General features: G+C 41.3%; 2 protein-coding genes across 3 annotated transcripts; both read right to left on the minus strand.

The window, feature by feature from the left end:
- Nucleotides 1-901: 901 nt before the first annotated feature.
- On the minus strand, nucleotides 902-2532 carry LOC307044971 (uncharacterized protein; the record flags this gene model as incomplete). The annotated part of the gene is made up of 6 exons (XM_079690430.1): nucleotides 902-1119; nucleotides 1237-1353; nucleotides 1687-1804; nucleotides 1916-2007; nucleotides 2084-2201; nucleotides 2335-2532. The coding sequence occupies 6 exons, from the start codon at nucleotides 2530-2532 to the stop codon at nucleotides 902-904; spliced, it is 861 nt and encodes a 286-aa protein (XP_079546556.1).
- Nucleotides 2533-3896: 1364 nt separating this feature from the next.
- On the minus strand, nucleotides 3897-5295 carry LOC307024855 (uncharacterized protein). 2 transcript variants are annotated; one of them, XR_013804009.1, is made up of 3 exons: nucleotides 4801-4843; nucleotides 4464-4544; nucleotides 3897-4234 (listed from the first exon to the last, which is right to left on the minus strand). XR_013804009.1 is itself a non-coding variant. In XM_079659297.1 (3 exons), exons 1-3 carry the CDS (start codon nucleotides 5286-5288, stop codon nucleotides 4085-4087), a joined length of 333 nt encoding a protein of 110 aa, XP_079515423.1. In that variant the 5' UTR covers nucleotides 5289-5295; the 3' UTR covers nucleotides 3897-4084. The 2 variants fall into 2 exon arrangements, 1 of the variants encoding a protein (XP_079515423.1); XM_079659297.1 differs by lacking the exon at nucleotides 4801-4843 and adding an exon at nucleotides 5187-5295.
- Nucleotides 5296-16464: the final 11169 nt, after the last annotated feature.

A 16464-nucleotide genomic window follows, 5' to 3' on the forward strand; every position in this document is an offset into this window, starting at 1 on the left:
TTGGAGCATAAGAGAACATCGACGGTGACGTCCCACTTTGATTCATTCAAACATTCGAAAATGCTTTCTGCTGCTGCGGACAAGAAAGCCAAACAACTCACGTTCACCAAGGCATTAACATCCAAAACCCTTTCGAGGGCTACAAGAAACGAAGTGAGTAGCCTACAAGATTGAAGCTGGTCAGATAACGAACGAGTAAATGAAAACAGAATGAGCCGGAGAAGTGTGTGTGTGTGTGTGTGGGGGGGGGGGGGGGTGTGTGTGTGTATGTGAGATTAAAATAGCCCAATTGCTTTACAATAAATAAACATTGAATGTGTTTAATTGAATAGTAGAGGGGTTTAACGTTAGTGGAAGGTTGTGTGTGAGAGAGAATAAATAAGACAGCCCAATATTTAAAAAAATGTGTTATTCTTTTTCCCCGCATATTTAGCAACTTTCCGCATATTTCGCAACTTCCCGCAATTTCACTGTATAAAATCACATAAAACCCCTGCATGTTTAATCGCATAATCAAGGATTTTAGCCCGCATAATCAAGGATTTTAGCCCGCATAATCAAGGATTTTTGCCCGCGTTTTTCTGGAGGATCTAAATGCTGCGCCATCTCCCACAATTCTCCTCTTGTAGTCTCCGTGTAAGCAGGACTTGATCAAGTATCTTTTTCTTGGCTGTAAAGTTAGCTAAAATCCAATCACAGTGATATATATACATGAATCACATTTTCATTATAGCATAACAATATGTTTAAAACTCCAAACATGTACTTTCAAAATAATCAAATGTATACACAATAAGAAAACTTAAGATATACCCTTAAACTAAATGAACGTTCTAACACTCTACATGATATGTGCATAACTCAGCAAGGTATACCTTCATATAACAGAACTTCAAATGAATTAATATGAAATATCTGAAAACTGACCCATGCCATGAACTTCACACGGCCACAGCGCGGACATAATGCTCCCTCCAGAGAGGGAATGCTCCACCGCAGCAACATCTATGCTTCTGGCAGAGTCGTGTACCAGCTGGTTGTACTTCAGTACCTCCTGATTAAGGCGCTTTTTGTCGTCTGCAAGCTTCCTTCGAAGTCGATGGCGGAGCTTGCTGCTGTCTGAAAAAGACATGAAGTAGTGGGATAGGGATATGTGACAAACTATATTTGCAAGTGCAAAAAATATATATAATTCAGTAGGTTGAATCTGCAACCTAAAACATTATATTGTTATACCATTCTGTCGGTAAAGGGATTGCTTCCGCTCCCTCACACTTAGGTTAAGCCCCTCAATGCTTTGCTGCAGTGCTGTTTGAAGGATGTCTTCAGAAGTACCCGATGTTTCTGATGTTCCTGTAGAAATAATATTGGCAGTAAAATGTACTGTTACACAACACGTAACGGTTTTGAGAAACAAAGTTGTGCAACATATTTAACACCTTTTAACACAAATTGATGGTACAACTATGGAAACTGGAACATATCAGAGATAAACATGGACACATAGTTGGCTTGCTATTGCTTGAAGATTATGTCCCTGTCTACTGAAATCCAGTGAGGGTCCCATTACGTGGCATGAAAAATCCGCCTTATTGCCTTAAAATTGGCTGCTCTTTAGGATCAAATCTTTAAATTCAAACAGTCATGGACAATGATATGTAGCTGGTGTTATCTCGTCGTGCTTACCAGATGCCCATTCCTTCACGTCGGAAATCCACGTCGACACCATGCCATCTGAGACACAATGTAGCTCCGTCTTGAGTTCCTCAAGACTTGCAGTCTCTTCCAGGAGCCTCTTACTAGTCTGATAAACAGTAGACGATGGAAATGTATCAAGATTAAAACTTGCTATGATTAACAACAAGCCATGTGCAAATGACAAAAGACACAACAACACCTTTAATAGGAGGCTCACCTTCACATATCTTGTGGAAAGTGCCTGATGAAGGGAGTCACCTTTTTTCCTGTTCCATCCCATTGCATGCACTGTGAGCATGTCCAGTCGTGCTTTTGAAAGCAATAATGAGGTTATGATGTGTCATCTAAAAAAGTATGCAATAATAGGGCAAAACCTTCCACTCACCTGCTTTGGACATGTATTTTGTTGTCAGGGCACAACTGGACAGGTAGCTGTTGACCTGCTCCACCTTTTCCCCAGCGGTCATCCCTGCTCCCTCCTGGTTCTTCCCACTCCATATAATCTGATGGTAAAAGGTTGCTGGAATTGTTGTGCAAAGAGGCTACATACTAAACAGTATAGCTTAGATATTTACTACTTCAGTATTATAAATATAAAAAATATAAATGTACGTGATACAAAAATATTTCACATACGTCGCATTTGGTAGCATGGGCTCGAGCATGCATTACACTGAGGAATTGCTTCATGGTGGTCAGCTCCTGGAGAGCAGGAAGGACACTTCCAGCTTTCTCCATGTACGGCCAGTACTTGCAAGCCACATCCATGGCTTTGGCTGGCACGAGTTCCTTTTGAAGATACAGGGGGTAGGCGAATATCTCCCCCCTGTACATATTTAAGGCCTTCAAAAGAAACCCATGGCGACATATAGCCACCTCCATCCCTTCTTCATCCAGCTTCGAAGCCCTCCTTGACGTCTCCCTCGCTGCCGTCCACTGGGAGTTCCCACATGTGCCTCTTCCACTGTGCTTACAACTAAAGACAGCCACGCAAACACTGTGGCATGTGTACGGCTCCATATGGGTACTCTAATATTTGAAGAGCTGGAGCGGCATTCCGATGCTCTCCGTTACTGCTTTCAGACGAGACATAACCACGTGAAGACCTATGGTGAAGACACGTTACGCTCGTGTTGTGTTCAATGAACCTGTCCTTGGCCTGGAAAAACAGGCACTCGCTTGTTTAATTATTTTGCGATCTAGATTTCTTCTTCTTTTTTGAAGTGAGAAGTTGTCCGTCAGTCGGACGGACGGACGGACGGACGGACGGACTGCCCCCCCCCCAAAACGAAAACTCTTCGGTTCTCCACGAATTACACAAGTCACCCAAATCAGCGTTAAAAAACGGGAGGCGCCGAAAAGCGACTAATTTGCATCACTGTGTTTCCATCTGCAGAAACAGCCAACATCAAGAATCCCGGAGAGATGACCTTGAGCTCTTCAAAGGAGCTCAGGAGATCCAAGGTGTAAAGTGTGGAAATACCGACCCAAGCTGGCCAGTATCCACTCTTAAGGAGGACTTTCAAGTAGGGAGTCCACTGCTGCTGGCACGTTTGACAGACATAGTGGCAGATGCAAGTCCTAACGCCCTTGGAACAAGTAAATAAACATAATTAAGACACATTTTACAACAGCTCCATCTAAAAATAGTCAAAGATGAACAGATATTACATGAAGGTTTTACTCCAAGTGGAAGCACAATGCCTCAGCCCACAACAGTAAACATATAACAACAATTCAATAGAAATCCAAATATATATATATATATATTTGTTTACCATTGATGGTCATTAAAATCACTGGTTTGCCTGGTACCACAGTGAAGTTTGTGCCTTTACAGGAGCAGTTGGGTGCCTTCACAGTTGGCAATATGCAAGCTGTCAAAAAAAAAAAAAAAGCACTAATTACCATTATATGCTGGCCGGACAGACATGTGACATCAAAATGCAAGTTTGAGAGAGCATACCTTGGTCATGGGTGTCATATTCACCTTCCACTCTAACAACACATGTTGTTGGACTAATTGGTTTAAAAAAAACATTAATTAAACTGTCCCTGTTGTGGAGTGGCTGGTTCTTGTGATGAAGTATATCACAGTCTTCACAGAACCACTCCTCGGGGAGACACTCTATACACCTTGGGAGGAAATACAAAATTATTCTAATATCCTAGAATTACTTTAATTTTCATGTGGGTTTTCTCTAGGTATCCAGTTTTCTAACATCCCAAAAGTCATGCATGTTAGCTGAAATAGCAGGGCACTGAGCATTAATACTGAAAAATTACAATTAGGTAAAGTAATTTAAATAAAGGTAAATGTTATCTCACCTAATAACAGCCGGCACGTGGCAGAGGCCACACAGGGGATGACCAACAGCCTATTTTTCTAGAAGGCATTGTAGGTGGTGTGGTCTCGCTTCTTTCCAGCGCTCTGAGGCTTTCTGCTGCCGAAAAGACCAGGATGAGGCAGAGCTTTTTTGAGGCTCAGGAGGAGGACATGAGGAAAGAATGTCAGAGAGTCTCTCCATATTCTTTTCTGTGAACAGAATGGGAAACTTTAACTCTAAATGATTATATTTAAGATGAACACTAAAAATCAAGGATTATTTTTTGCTCAGTATGGAACTGGCCAATATCTTTACTGAATTACATTCCTCGTTCGAGTCCTGAACTGTCAGTTGTGTATAAGGTTATTTTCTCTCACTAACACAATTTATTTAAAAATTGATTTTAGTTTTAAACTTAAAGCCATTTTTGTGATTTACCAAATTTGTGTTGTGCTGAAGGTTCAGTACGCAGAACCTCCACACTGGAAGACTGGAAGCCCTCAGTCGGGGGGGATGTGACTGTAAAACATCACACAGAGGGTTAACAACAGATAACTGATGATTTTTATTATCTACCTATTGTTTAAAAGCTTGTGAAATTAAATAAAGCATAGTTATTATGACACAGTGGGAATGTCTCCGACTGTAGTGTCACTATGCGTTTATATATTGGAATTATTGTAGACCCTCAACAAGCAATTACTGTGTTTTAATTCGATTTTCCAACCATTTACTTAGTAAATTCATAAAAATGTAAAATAATTGGGATTTCAACCTGTAGCTGAGCCTTGGCGTCGCCTCCACGCCTCCCTCTCGGCTTGCCACGTCCTACACAGCCCCTTTTAGGGGACTGTAAAGTGTCTCCAGAGCAATAAACTGATACCATATTACAGTGGACAAATAAAAGTAAATTCATTCACTTGAAGAACATTTTTGCTTCAAGTTTTTCCTACCATATACAACTAATGAAGTAAAACAAGTTGAACAAGCTTTATTTAGTAAGCCTCTGCCCCCCATGTTGTAATGATGAACCGTTTTGCAAAGGCCCTATACATTGATCCAAAATCCAGTTACTCTTGGCCTGTTCAGCATTTCTTGGATAACAGATAGTGCCAAATTCAAGTGGGAAATGCATGAGGTCATATGGGTTAAAACACCAACCTTAGCTTCAGCTAGCATGTGTTCATGCTTCAGCTCAAGAGCCATGCGTTTCCCTTCTTTGGATGTGGGATTATTGGGGTCTGGGTTGTGTTTTGTTGCCATTGCAACACAGCCATCCAGCCAGCCAGCCAGCGAGCCAGCCAGCCGGCCAGCCAGCCAGCCAGCCAGCCAGACAGACAGACAGACACACAGACAGACAGACAGACAGACAGACAGACAGACAGACAGACAGCCAGACATGCTGTATGAGACAAACAGAGATAGAGAGACAGATTGTAAGATTGAGATGGATAGATGAAGAAATAGATAATGAATGATAGAAAAAGATAGAGACAATAACTATAAGAAAGGTAGGTAGATAGACAGAGAGATAGGTTGAGTTTGGCTCTTAAAAGTGCCGTTGGTTTTATGATGGTGTAGATCAGTGTATGGGTTTGTGGTGTGGGTACAGGAGCTGCAGGAGAGAACAGAAAAAGTGAATTATGTAGTGAAACTAGTTTTTTTAAATGCACATTGTGACGGTTTAACTACTTTAGACAGAATGAGTTCATTTACGTGTTTCCTGTTTCATACGCGTAACAAGCACATGGACGTGGACTATGCCCCTCCCCCCCAAACATTAAAATGTCGGCCAGCGTTAGTACTGTCATGTGTAAAACAAAAGCGATTAAGATAACGTATAACTCACACTTTAACACCGACGTATGTAGCCGTAATTAAGACAAATATTTTTCACACACCACTTATGAGCTGATATAAATGTAGCTAAACTAGTTTAAGCTTATGTTGAACGTGAGCTAGCTAGCTAGCCGCCCGCAAGAATAATTTCACATTAATGTTGCTTTGCTGATTATGGCGAAAGCATTTCTCAGACTTAGAACAGTTCAGTATGTATGATGAACCATGCGAGTAAAGGCTTAAAAAAAGCCCCAATTATTAAATCTAAGCAAAACATGTATCAGACTTTAGTGACCCAACTTACTTTGTCAGAGGATGGATCGTAATGCCGGTGGCAGCGTCTTTGGCCAATAGGTGGTGCTCTGAATGATGTAATTTCCTGTACCGATTATACAATAAAATATTGATACATTTTTTATATTTTGACACGATAACTCTTTAATAACCTAAGTAGCCTACGGACAAAAACAAAAAAGTATATATTGCCTTATAAAATGCAGAAAAGTTTAAACATCTAACATGATAATAATACATTTAAAAAAAAATGATATCTTAAACCAAAATAAATAAAATGGAAAATTAACCGACAACAACAATTTAACATAAATAAAACAAGGATTAAAACAAGGATAAGTTTGAATCAATGTTGTGTAAAGTACCCGTTATGGTTAAAAAATATATTTTTTTATTTTTTGAAAATAATACAGCTTCCAGCTTCCCGAGACACGAAGAGGAGACACGAACAATTCTTCCACTTGAAATGCGTTTAAACTGTGTCAGAGAGATGTTTAATCGGTTCATTTTAATTGGTTAATAATTGGTGTTTAATACTGGCAACTTCTAATTGTTGGGGGGGGGCGGCTTTCGATCCAGTTTCGATTCCGTAACCTTGACGCACTGCCACTCCAACATCCAATCCCGACTTGAAGTTTAATCACGGGGACTGTAGTCCTAAACGATAGCTGGGGATTATGGGTTGTGTAGTGTCTTCGGCCATCCTAAACTCGATGATGCTCGAAATGTCCCTTATAGGCCTACGCCTGTTTCCGGTTATTTTTATTTTGAAATTCAGTTCCTGAAGGACGGCAAAAAAGCCAGAGATTATAGAATCAAACAAATGAATAAAAAGAAGGATAATTGTGTGTTATTGTTGACTAAATAACAGTGTGTTATTTTGAAAAGAATAACAAATTAGAAGGAAAAATGAGCCCCATTTATTTTCTTCACAGACAGCAACAAAAGTCCGAAATGATACGATTTTAAATAAAAGCAATAATCGTGGCTTGATATTGAGTAAGAACATGTTTTTATGAACCACACAGCTTCCGGTCTTCCTCTAACATGTAATGCCGTGAGACTACCAACAGAAATACATTGCTTTTAAAATCGTGCTGTGCAACATGAAAAAAAGGGGAAAATCGTGTTGGTGAACACGAATCAATAGATTAAAAATCGTGTTGGTGAACACGAAATGCTGTAAGACTGGGTTGACATAACACACTTTCAGGAAAAGTCACGGACTGGGAACCTTTAATATTTGAAGTATTATTTGAATTATTTGAAGGATTAAAGTAACGTGTTATGGCAGGAAAGTTCAATCTGGTATATTCATTTTAATGTCACCTCATATATAGAATGTGTGTTAAACTTGTGATTTCTGCATTGAGTGACTTCTGCCTAGCAGATACCAAGAAGAGGCCCCTCGGGTCTCTCTGTTAATTATCAATAGTCGTTGCAATCAACAGGGGAATTCCCGGATACATTTTCAGATATAAGGCAGTTAAAGTCTTTTAGAATTAATGATTTATCTCCTACACATCCTGCAGGCCTTGAGACTTGGGTCACCCAGCAGTAAACAAGATAAACGTCCTTTTGAGCTTATCAATAAAATGTATTCATTCCTAGTAAGCTGACTTTGGGGTGAAGGGAAGTTCAGGGAAGCCATTAAGCCACAAGAACAATTAACTTATGTTGGTTGACTGATGCGGTGACTGTCATGGGACGATGGCGTTTGGATTTACAAATATGGCTTTCATAAAGAAAAACAGGTGACTGTTGTGTGATAAGATAAATGATATGATGTGTGTGTGTGTTGAAGATGTTTAGGGGGAATGAGTATCTGTCCTGTCAAAGAGTCCTCTGTCATGACTCCACATCATTGATTGGGGGATCTGCCTAAGGGCAGAGGGACAAACACACACACACACACACACACACACACACACACACACACCCCCACACACACACACACACACACACACACACACACACACACACACACACACACACACACATACACTGTGAAGCAACAGATGGAATCAACAACTGCGGACTTACTACCTGGGGTCCCGCCCAGAAGGGAAACCGACCAATGGAACACTGCCAACTCACTGGCTAGCTCACTCAGAAGTGAACTCGCCAATAACAAATAGCTAGGGAAGAGCAAGCGATAAAACTCCTCCCCACCTGTGTATAAATGTTGTGATCATTTTGTTGATCGGCGCTCTTGTTTTTGACTTGCCGTTCCTGAGACGTGTCTCACACGGTGGTAGAACCTGAGCCGGAGTACTCTGCAGAGTGCTTCGTGATTAGGTGATTGGGTGATGTATTGTATGTTTTTACCATTAAAGCAGATTATTGTTTAACCCTTATCCTGGCTGCATTGACTTTTCCTTCTTTTAAAACAAACTCATAGAGGAACGGCGCGAAGCAGAGATTCTGCCTCAACATATTTAATGGAAAAAAAGTTACATACAATCAAAAACAGCTTGGCGTTTCTAATGTCAAATGAAATCAGGATGCAAACTGTTGGAGATTTGAGGATGTTTAAAACCAACCTCGTCTCCGCGTGTCGTTTGGTAAGCTGGGTAAATTCGTAAAAAGGAAGGGATTAAGAAACACCAGAATGCAAGTGAAACAATAATGTTGTTTTAATGATACAAAGTAACAATACAAATACAAAGGAAGTACTTCCTGCTCTTTCTCCTGTCTCACTCTCTGGTCAGCCCGAAGAAAAAGAGAGCGAAACAAAGGAAAACACAGGCTTTCATACTAAAAACACAGGAGGAGGTGTGTGGGTGCTTTCCCCAGAGGTCATCTTATTGGGAGAGACCAACACATGGCCTGTCGTACCCAATCAGCGCGACACAGCAGAAGAAACCCGGAAACAAAAAGTCTCTTTCAGTTTGACGAAAACCAGATACCTTTTGGTGTCTGGAACGAACCTGCTCTAAACAACAAGTTTCCTTATCTTATTTCACTTCTTGCAGCCATCACACACACATCCCCTTTATGGCCCTTTGTCCCTGTGGCCATCTCCCCCCCCCCCCCCCCCCCCTCAGGTTACCACACACAAGTTAAAAGTATGTTTTAAGATATAGTTGTTATAGTTGGCTAAATATACATAATACATGTTAATTACTTTCATATCAATAATAACGAGGAACACATTACCTATGCTCTTAGGCAGTATTAGAGATGCTTTTCAAATAGTCAAACTTCACACAGGCCCAATATAGTGAACACACTCATTTGTCCTGCAGCCCTTCCTGCCATTTGAGCTATTGTTCACATCTTTACTTCAAATAAAAGGTTTCACATTGCATATTTCCAGCTTCCTTTACACATACTGTTATTATTAATACAAAGTAATTAACAACACACATCTATTTAAAACAAGTAGATTTCCCTGACAATTTACATGCTGAAAATCTTAAGAAGAATGTCCCCTCCCCCAGCTCTCTCGTCCCTGTCATAAAAGCTGCTTCCATTTCATATAGAGTAATAAAACATGTTTAAGCTAATTTCTCCACAATATTTATAGCCATTTAGTACCCACACATGAAAGAATAAAAACAGAGGTATAGTTGAACAGTAATCACGCAGCACATATATTTACTGCAATGAAAACACACACACATCTGCCCTAACCATGTGTAACGCACCCTCTTCTTTTATGAGGGAAACATTCCAGAGTTTTGGAGCTATCCCCAAATAAGGATGTCCCCTGCTCACATCCCTCTCTAAACACAAAGAATTCACCTCAATATATTGGGGAGGAAAAATATACTTTGTCCCTTCAAATTTAACACACATGAATATATATAAGGTGACATTAAAATGAATATACCAGATTGAACTTTCCTGCCATAACACGTTACTTTAATACTTCAAATATTTCAAATAATACTTAAATTCTTCCTTTTGGTCTCGCCCCACGAGACCAACACACATAAGACATTTGAAACACAACGACTGTAATTCTTTGCTACTGTGTCTGTCCCCCTTCATTAAATCTTCGGGAACAGAACACAACTTTTCTTGTCAGTGAAGGAAGTATCAGAGTGGTTGCCTGAGTGCCAGAAAGCAGCATCCTTGCGTGTTGTTGAATCCTCAGGGCCCCCCTCCCCCTCAAAGGAATACGCCAACAAGGGCAGCTGATAGGGAGGGGCAGATGCGGCCTTTCCTTCAAAGGTGGAACTGATTAATCTGATCAGAGAGAAGTAGACTCCTCTGCTTTCTCGTGATGTCCCCCAGACTGCTGACGGCGACTTCTGGGCCGTCTGCTGTAGGGATGTCCGCGAGGTCCTTCTCCTCCAGTCCACTGATGACAGCTTCCGAGTCGTCTGCTGTAGGGATGTCCTCGTTGACGATAGCCAGGTCCGTCCTGAGGTTTCTGGGTCCTTCCAGGTGATTTCGTCGCCGCACACTGGCTCCAGTAGTACCCGATGTCCCCCTTTTCTCCTAGGCGGACGGCACAAGATGTCCTCTGGGTCACTCAGTGGGGGCCGGAGTTGAGCCACGTAGGCCTGACGACCTTCAGTCAGACGAACTCCGCTGTGTCGGCCTCCTGCTCCTAGTCCCCCTTTGGCATCAGCAACCTGTGTGGAGAAATCTGATACCCACCCCTCCAGTCTACGCTCAGGGTTCCTGGGCCCTCAGGTGTTTGACCCACCACTGGTAGGCCGCTTCGAGCCTGTTGGTGGGGTGTCTTAAAACAACAGCTGTCTTTGAACCATAGGCGGAGTTTGACATTTGTGCTTGGGGGGGCAAACCTTTTTTACTGACGTCACTCAGTACACAGTCCCAACTATTGCGTGGGGTGCTACGGATACAGTAGCAATAAAGCCATCGCTCACCGCACTGAGTATGACTTTTCCACATACGAACACAACTCGTCCCGTCATGCACGCCTCATGCCCGCCGTACACACACACTCATATGGAAGGGGCGGTCTCTCCCCCCAACAATAGTGCATTACATAACTGTAAAAAACATATCAAAACTGTGCATATCTTATACTTATTTGATAAATACTATATCCCTTGGTGTCCAACCTTAGTTCAGAAGTAGACGCCGTTTTTTACGTTCCGCATATACGTCCACTATCCCCTCAGGTGACAGCTGTGCGGTTATGTCGTCCTCAATGTGAAGAACCGCAAGTGAGGAAAATCTTGTTCCTCCCATCGTTGACCCAGCCAGTTCCGAATTCTCCTCATGGCAGAAAAACTTCTCTCAGAGGTGGCAGATCCGATAGGCAGAGTCAGTGCCAACTGGAGCATCTTGTATAGATTTGGATAGCTCTCCTTTTTAAAAGTCTTTCGGAGATGCCCAAGTGCAACAGGTGCAACAGCAGAGGCTTTAACAAGGTCCATCTCTGCTCCAAGAAGGAGAGGGTGAATTTTGAGCAGCTGTGCGTATTTTTTGTACGAGAGGTTCAATTCCTTTTTTCTCACATTTAAACACTGCTCCACATGCTCGTGCCAGCTCTATGGACTCTCCCGTGAATCGTCTGTCTAGTTCGTTGATGAGGGTGTCCAGCACAGGGAGATAGAGGTGCTGCTGAAATCCAGCTGTATCACTCTGTGACATTTGTGCGCCACTTTCATCAGTTTCTCTTTGGCCCAAAGTAATTGTAACCAGGAAACTGTCGAGGGAGGTCGGGGGTTTTGTAACCCGTTTTCTCTTGGGTGCAAGGGGACCCGGAGTCTGACACTCAACATCTGCATCCCCAGGTACTGGCACGTTGTTGTCCCGGCAGAACTGTTTCACTGATCCCCACATATTGCTCCACGTAGCTGCTTGTCTCTGAGATTTGAAGTGCGCCTTCAGGTTGTCGGTAAGCACTGCATCTTCGGAGAGTGTGCAGCTGGAGGACTGTAGGGCCTTGTGCGTAACATGAATCACACGCAGTATGTCTTCAAATACAATAACACATGTAATGAAAGACATTCTGGTCATGTGGGCATAAAGGCCACTGGCCTCCACAGACCACTTGTCTCCCTCGTCACTCATTGCTCTCAGTCACCCTGTAATTGAAGAGTAGTGAGTTTTAACGGAATTCACAGATCACCACTTGTACGCCCATCTTGTCTCACTTGGCTGTATTATTTCAGTTTGTTTCAGATTCAGTGATTTCTGCATTTCAATGAATCGATGATGGTTTGACGGCTCTGCAAATACAGAGTAGAGTTTGTCAATGACGTTCAGGAATGTTTTCACGCTGCGGTTGACAGCACAACACTCCACAAGCACCAGATTTAGTTTGTGTGCCATGCAGTGCACGTACACTGCACTGCGTATGGGTGGGTCTCTTTGATGCGCTGCTGCACACCAGAAATGTGACCAGACATGACGGAGGCACCATCGTAACTCTGGGCAACAATTGGGATATGTTTCAGTCCACACATCTCAAGTCCTTTGTTTATTGCTTCCACAATCCCAGCCGCGTTGCGAGATGCTGAGCAATCAATAAAACACAAAAAACGCTCCTTGATTTCAAGCTGCTCTGCATATCTGAAACACACTGATAATTGTTCCGTTTTGCAAGACCTGGCCTCATCTGCAATTATAGAAAAAAATCCAGTATCCTGCACTTTCTCTACAATTTCTGCACGAACTAAGTTAGCACCTATGTCAATGACTTCGTTCTGGAAATCCGGGCTAGTAGCATTGAAATAGTTGGACTGCATGTTTTTAAAAGCAGAATCATACTTGGAGAAAAAGCCACAAACCTCAAGAAAATTCCCACGCGACTCTGACTCGCTTCCCTCCCGATGCCCACGAAAAGGCAATCCGAGTTTGGACAACAGCCTCACAATATCAACAATTTTGCACAAATAAGATCTGTTCTTCTCAACAGAATCTTCGTGGCTTCGGGAAAGTTTCGCTGCAATAGATCCAGAAGATGCAGTCACTTTATAGTTATCCCATTTAACCATGCAGTTCAGATGGGCCTGGGATTGTGCATGTTTCTCCAGTTTGCTGCTTAGTTTTTTCCAGTCACGCAGGCCCTTTCTAAAGGAATCCTCCACACCGCTGGCAGTCTGGAAGTGGCGGCATGAAAAACAGAAGACGGCATCAATTCGTACTGAATATTCCAGCCAGGGATAGTTCTTGTAATAGTACGTTGAAAATGATCGTTTCGTTTTCCCAAACATTTTTTAGGGGAAATCGGATAAAGTAGGCTGCTTGGGACAGCTGTGTTTTTCCCCAATATCATCATGACCCACTGACGGCCCCGGTGCCGGTGGTCTCCCTGCTGTGGGGTTAATGTTAGCTGGTCCTGCTAATCCAGAGCTCTCCGCTGTGGGGCTAACGTTAGCTAATCCAGAGCTGCTCGTTTGCATGTCTGCCACTTGACATTGTGACGGCTGCTGGTTGGTAAAGTTAGGCTCAGTCGGTGGCTCTTCTGTTGTTGAAGCTGAAGACGAAATTGGACGTTTTAAAAATCGCCGAATATCCATTACTGCTAATACAATAGCTGAATCACTTGGATACAAAAAAAAGCGAGGGAACTTTTGTCCTTAACCTCACACACACAGCACAACATGCGACTGCTCAAAAATGAAATTATTTCAAACAAAACATGATATTATTCACATTTGTATTGTAACAATCATTTTATTGAATCTATTAAAATATTTATATATACGAAATACTTGTATCGGAACAGTTTTAGACTTAGTAATGCTATAACATATTTCAGCCACCAGGGGGGGCAATGCCCCCCCAGCCCCCCCGCAAAATCCGCCTATGCTTTGAACAGGTTTTCTAAATTAGTTGTAGACCTCCTATCTGCCAGTGCAGCTTCAGAATCTTAATACTTGGCCTGTGTCAACAAAATAAACTCCAACATCTTCAGGTGAACTAAATAACATATTTCAATAGCTCTGAATTTCTGACAAGCATCTGTGTTATTTTTAAATGAAATCCTTGAGATCCTAATTAAAATCTAAATCTAATATTAACTGCTAATGTCTCTGATAAAGAAACACACTAATGTTATGGATTCAAAAACAACCAATTTCATGATACTGACAAAGTGAATCATTTCCTGGTGATACTGCTTCTACTTGTCAGTGCTTAGATATTATCAAGCTGAAAAATGAATACAGAAATCCAACATACTGTCATCAAATGTCTTTCTATTATGAATTTAAATTAAATGTACATCCCCATAATGATCTAAACAGTCTATGGCTTTTACTTCTTTACCAGGCTAGTTACAAGATGTTGTCTAAATTAAATTCTATCTCAATACATTATTATGTTTTAGCTGAACTGTAATATGTTCTTTCTACATTTCAAACCTCAGTCACTTTAATACCTGTTGAAATATAAAAAAATTGTTTCATTATCACAGTTCAACTTCTCTGGTATTCTCATTCTGGAATTACCTCTCTCATTAGCCCCTTGGCCACTGATTCTGCATCTGTGTTACCTGTTATAACTCAATCAATATTAGAAACATGTCAACATTCATCAAACAGTATCTTATCCCCAGATATGGAGCAGATCAAATCTAAAACTGTCAATCAATGGTCAGATTGAACTTCCGAGTTGGGGCGGCAGGTTTCTTTCAGTCCCTAAATGAAAAAATCCCACACTCCCCCTTTTTACACATGTACACATGTGTAACAAAATCCTGTTTGGGAAGAAAACCTTCAGGTAACCAGTGTTTATAAGAAAATACCAAACATCATTCACAAAAGTACATCCATTATTTTTCACAGTAAACACTCCAGAGAAAATAAGTGTTTATTTCCAGCTGGCAGTCCTAAAAGAAACATAATCTTTAGATTTTAGTTTGAGCTTCACATTCTGCCAACCGCCACTGCCTGTGGGATGGATTAAAATCAAGTATATTAGAAAGGGTCACCTGTGGTTTCCCCCTTTTGCAGAATTTTTAGGAAACCTATGTTTCCCTTGGAGCTCCAAAATAATATGTTAGTCCAAAGACATGCTCGATTAGTTATTGCTTTAGAATCATGCAGTTGCACTGATCACATGCAGACATACATTCACACTCACTCTGTCAGACTTGTAAAGTCAAGTTTGGTCAGCCCCAGAGTCAGTCATTGATAGTGCTTTTCTCAAGTCACACTGTCAGTCAGGGTCAAAGGTAATTTGGTCTCAGTTTCATTGGCCATGTGTCGTGCTCTGCAGAGACTTTGATATTTCAGCATAGACCAGTATCCTCTGTCTACAAAAATCTGTCATATATGGAGCGCCATCATTTATCAATTAAAAATTACCACTTTAAGTCAGATATCTCTAACTTGTCATCGGGACGGCTGCTTCCCACATTTCCTGCAACTTGGTACAAAACTCACTTCATAATAGTACTACTACTACTGCAATTTATTTACAACTAAGTAGTATTAAAATGTCTAAGAAATCTAATTCAGAAACTTGTGTACATAACTATTATCTTAAGTCAAAACATTACTAGGATCTGTGTAGCTCTGCATTTCATAGCTCATTATACTCATTTATCTTCAATTCTGGTCTACTTAAAAACAATGTTAAACTCTTTAGCAGTGTGTGGAACCTTGGGTGTCCGAACATGCAACCATCACCCTTTACTTTATCAAGGATTAAAAACAGTTTCCATCCTAAAGCCCTCCTATGGTAATAACTATGCCACAATGGTGAAATCAATATTGTAACAAATGAGATAACTGCTTTATTCACACATGAATACAAATCTCTTGAAGAATAATTTATTAATATGATGGAAAGATTGAAGAATATGGTTCTACACTGTGCTACTCCAAAACACCCCCTGCTTAAAGTGTAGTGCATATTTCCCTCATGTCTCCCCCTTTAACCCTCAGTGTGTTTTTAGGATGATTTTCTCATTTTACTTTAATAGTTTCCTCTTTAATGCTATTTTGAATTTACCAATAGATTAATTCATGGTTAATACCTCTTTTTATCTTTACTTATTTATCAAGTCAATTCAAGTTCTTTAAATGTGGTGTCTTCTTTGTGCGTTTTGTGAATAAGTGTGTTTATGTGTAAACTCACTCATTCCCGTTCTCCTTTTCTCCTCCTCTGGTTGTCTCAAGCCGTGACCCCGACCTCCTCACTTCAAATCGACTATGCCAACTCCTCTGATTCTGTCTTCTCTTCAGTCCATCAGCTCTTGAATCCCTCCGCTGTAACTGTTTTAGGCAGCCTTTGGCCCAGTCACATCTGCAGCCCACATCATGCCACTGTTCTTTGCACTGCTTTGCATTTCATCTCCTCCTTTACAGTCTCTCTGCTGCTTTATGGAGGGCGGATTCTGCTCTCATGTCCCCCACTCTGCTCTTGT

Source organism: Notothenia rossii (assembly GCF_949606895.1).
Source record: "Notothenia rossii genome assembly, chromosome: 1".
Taxonomy (NCBI): domain Eukaryota; kingdom Metazoa; phylum Chordata; class Actinopteri; order Perciformes; family Nototheniidae; genus Notothenia; species Notothenia rossii.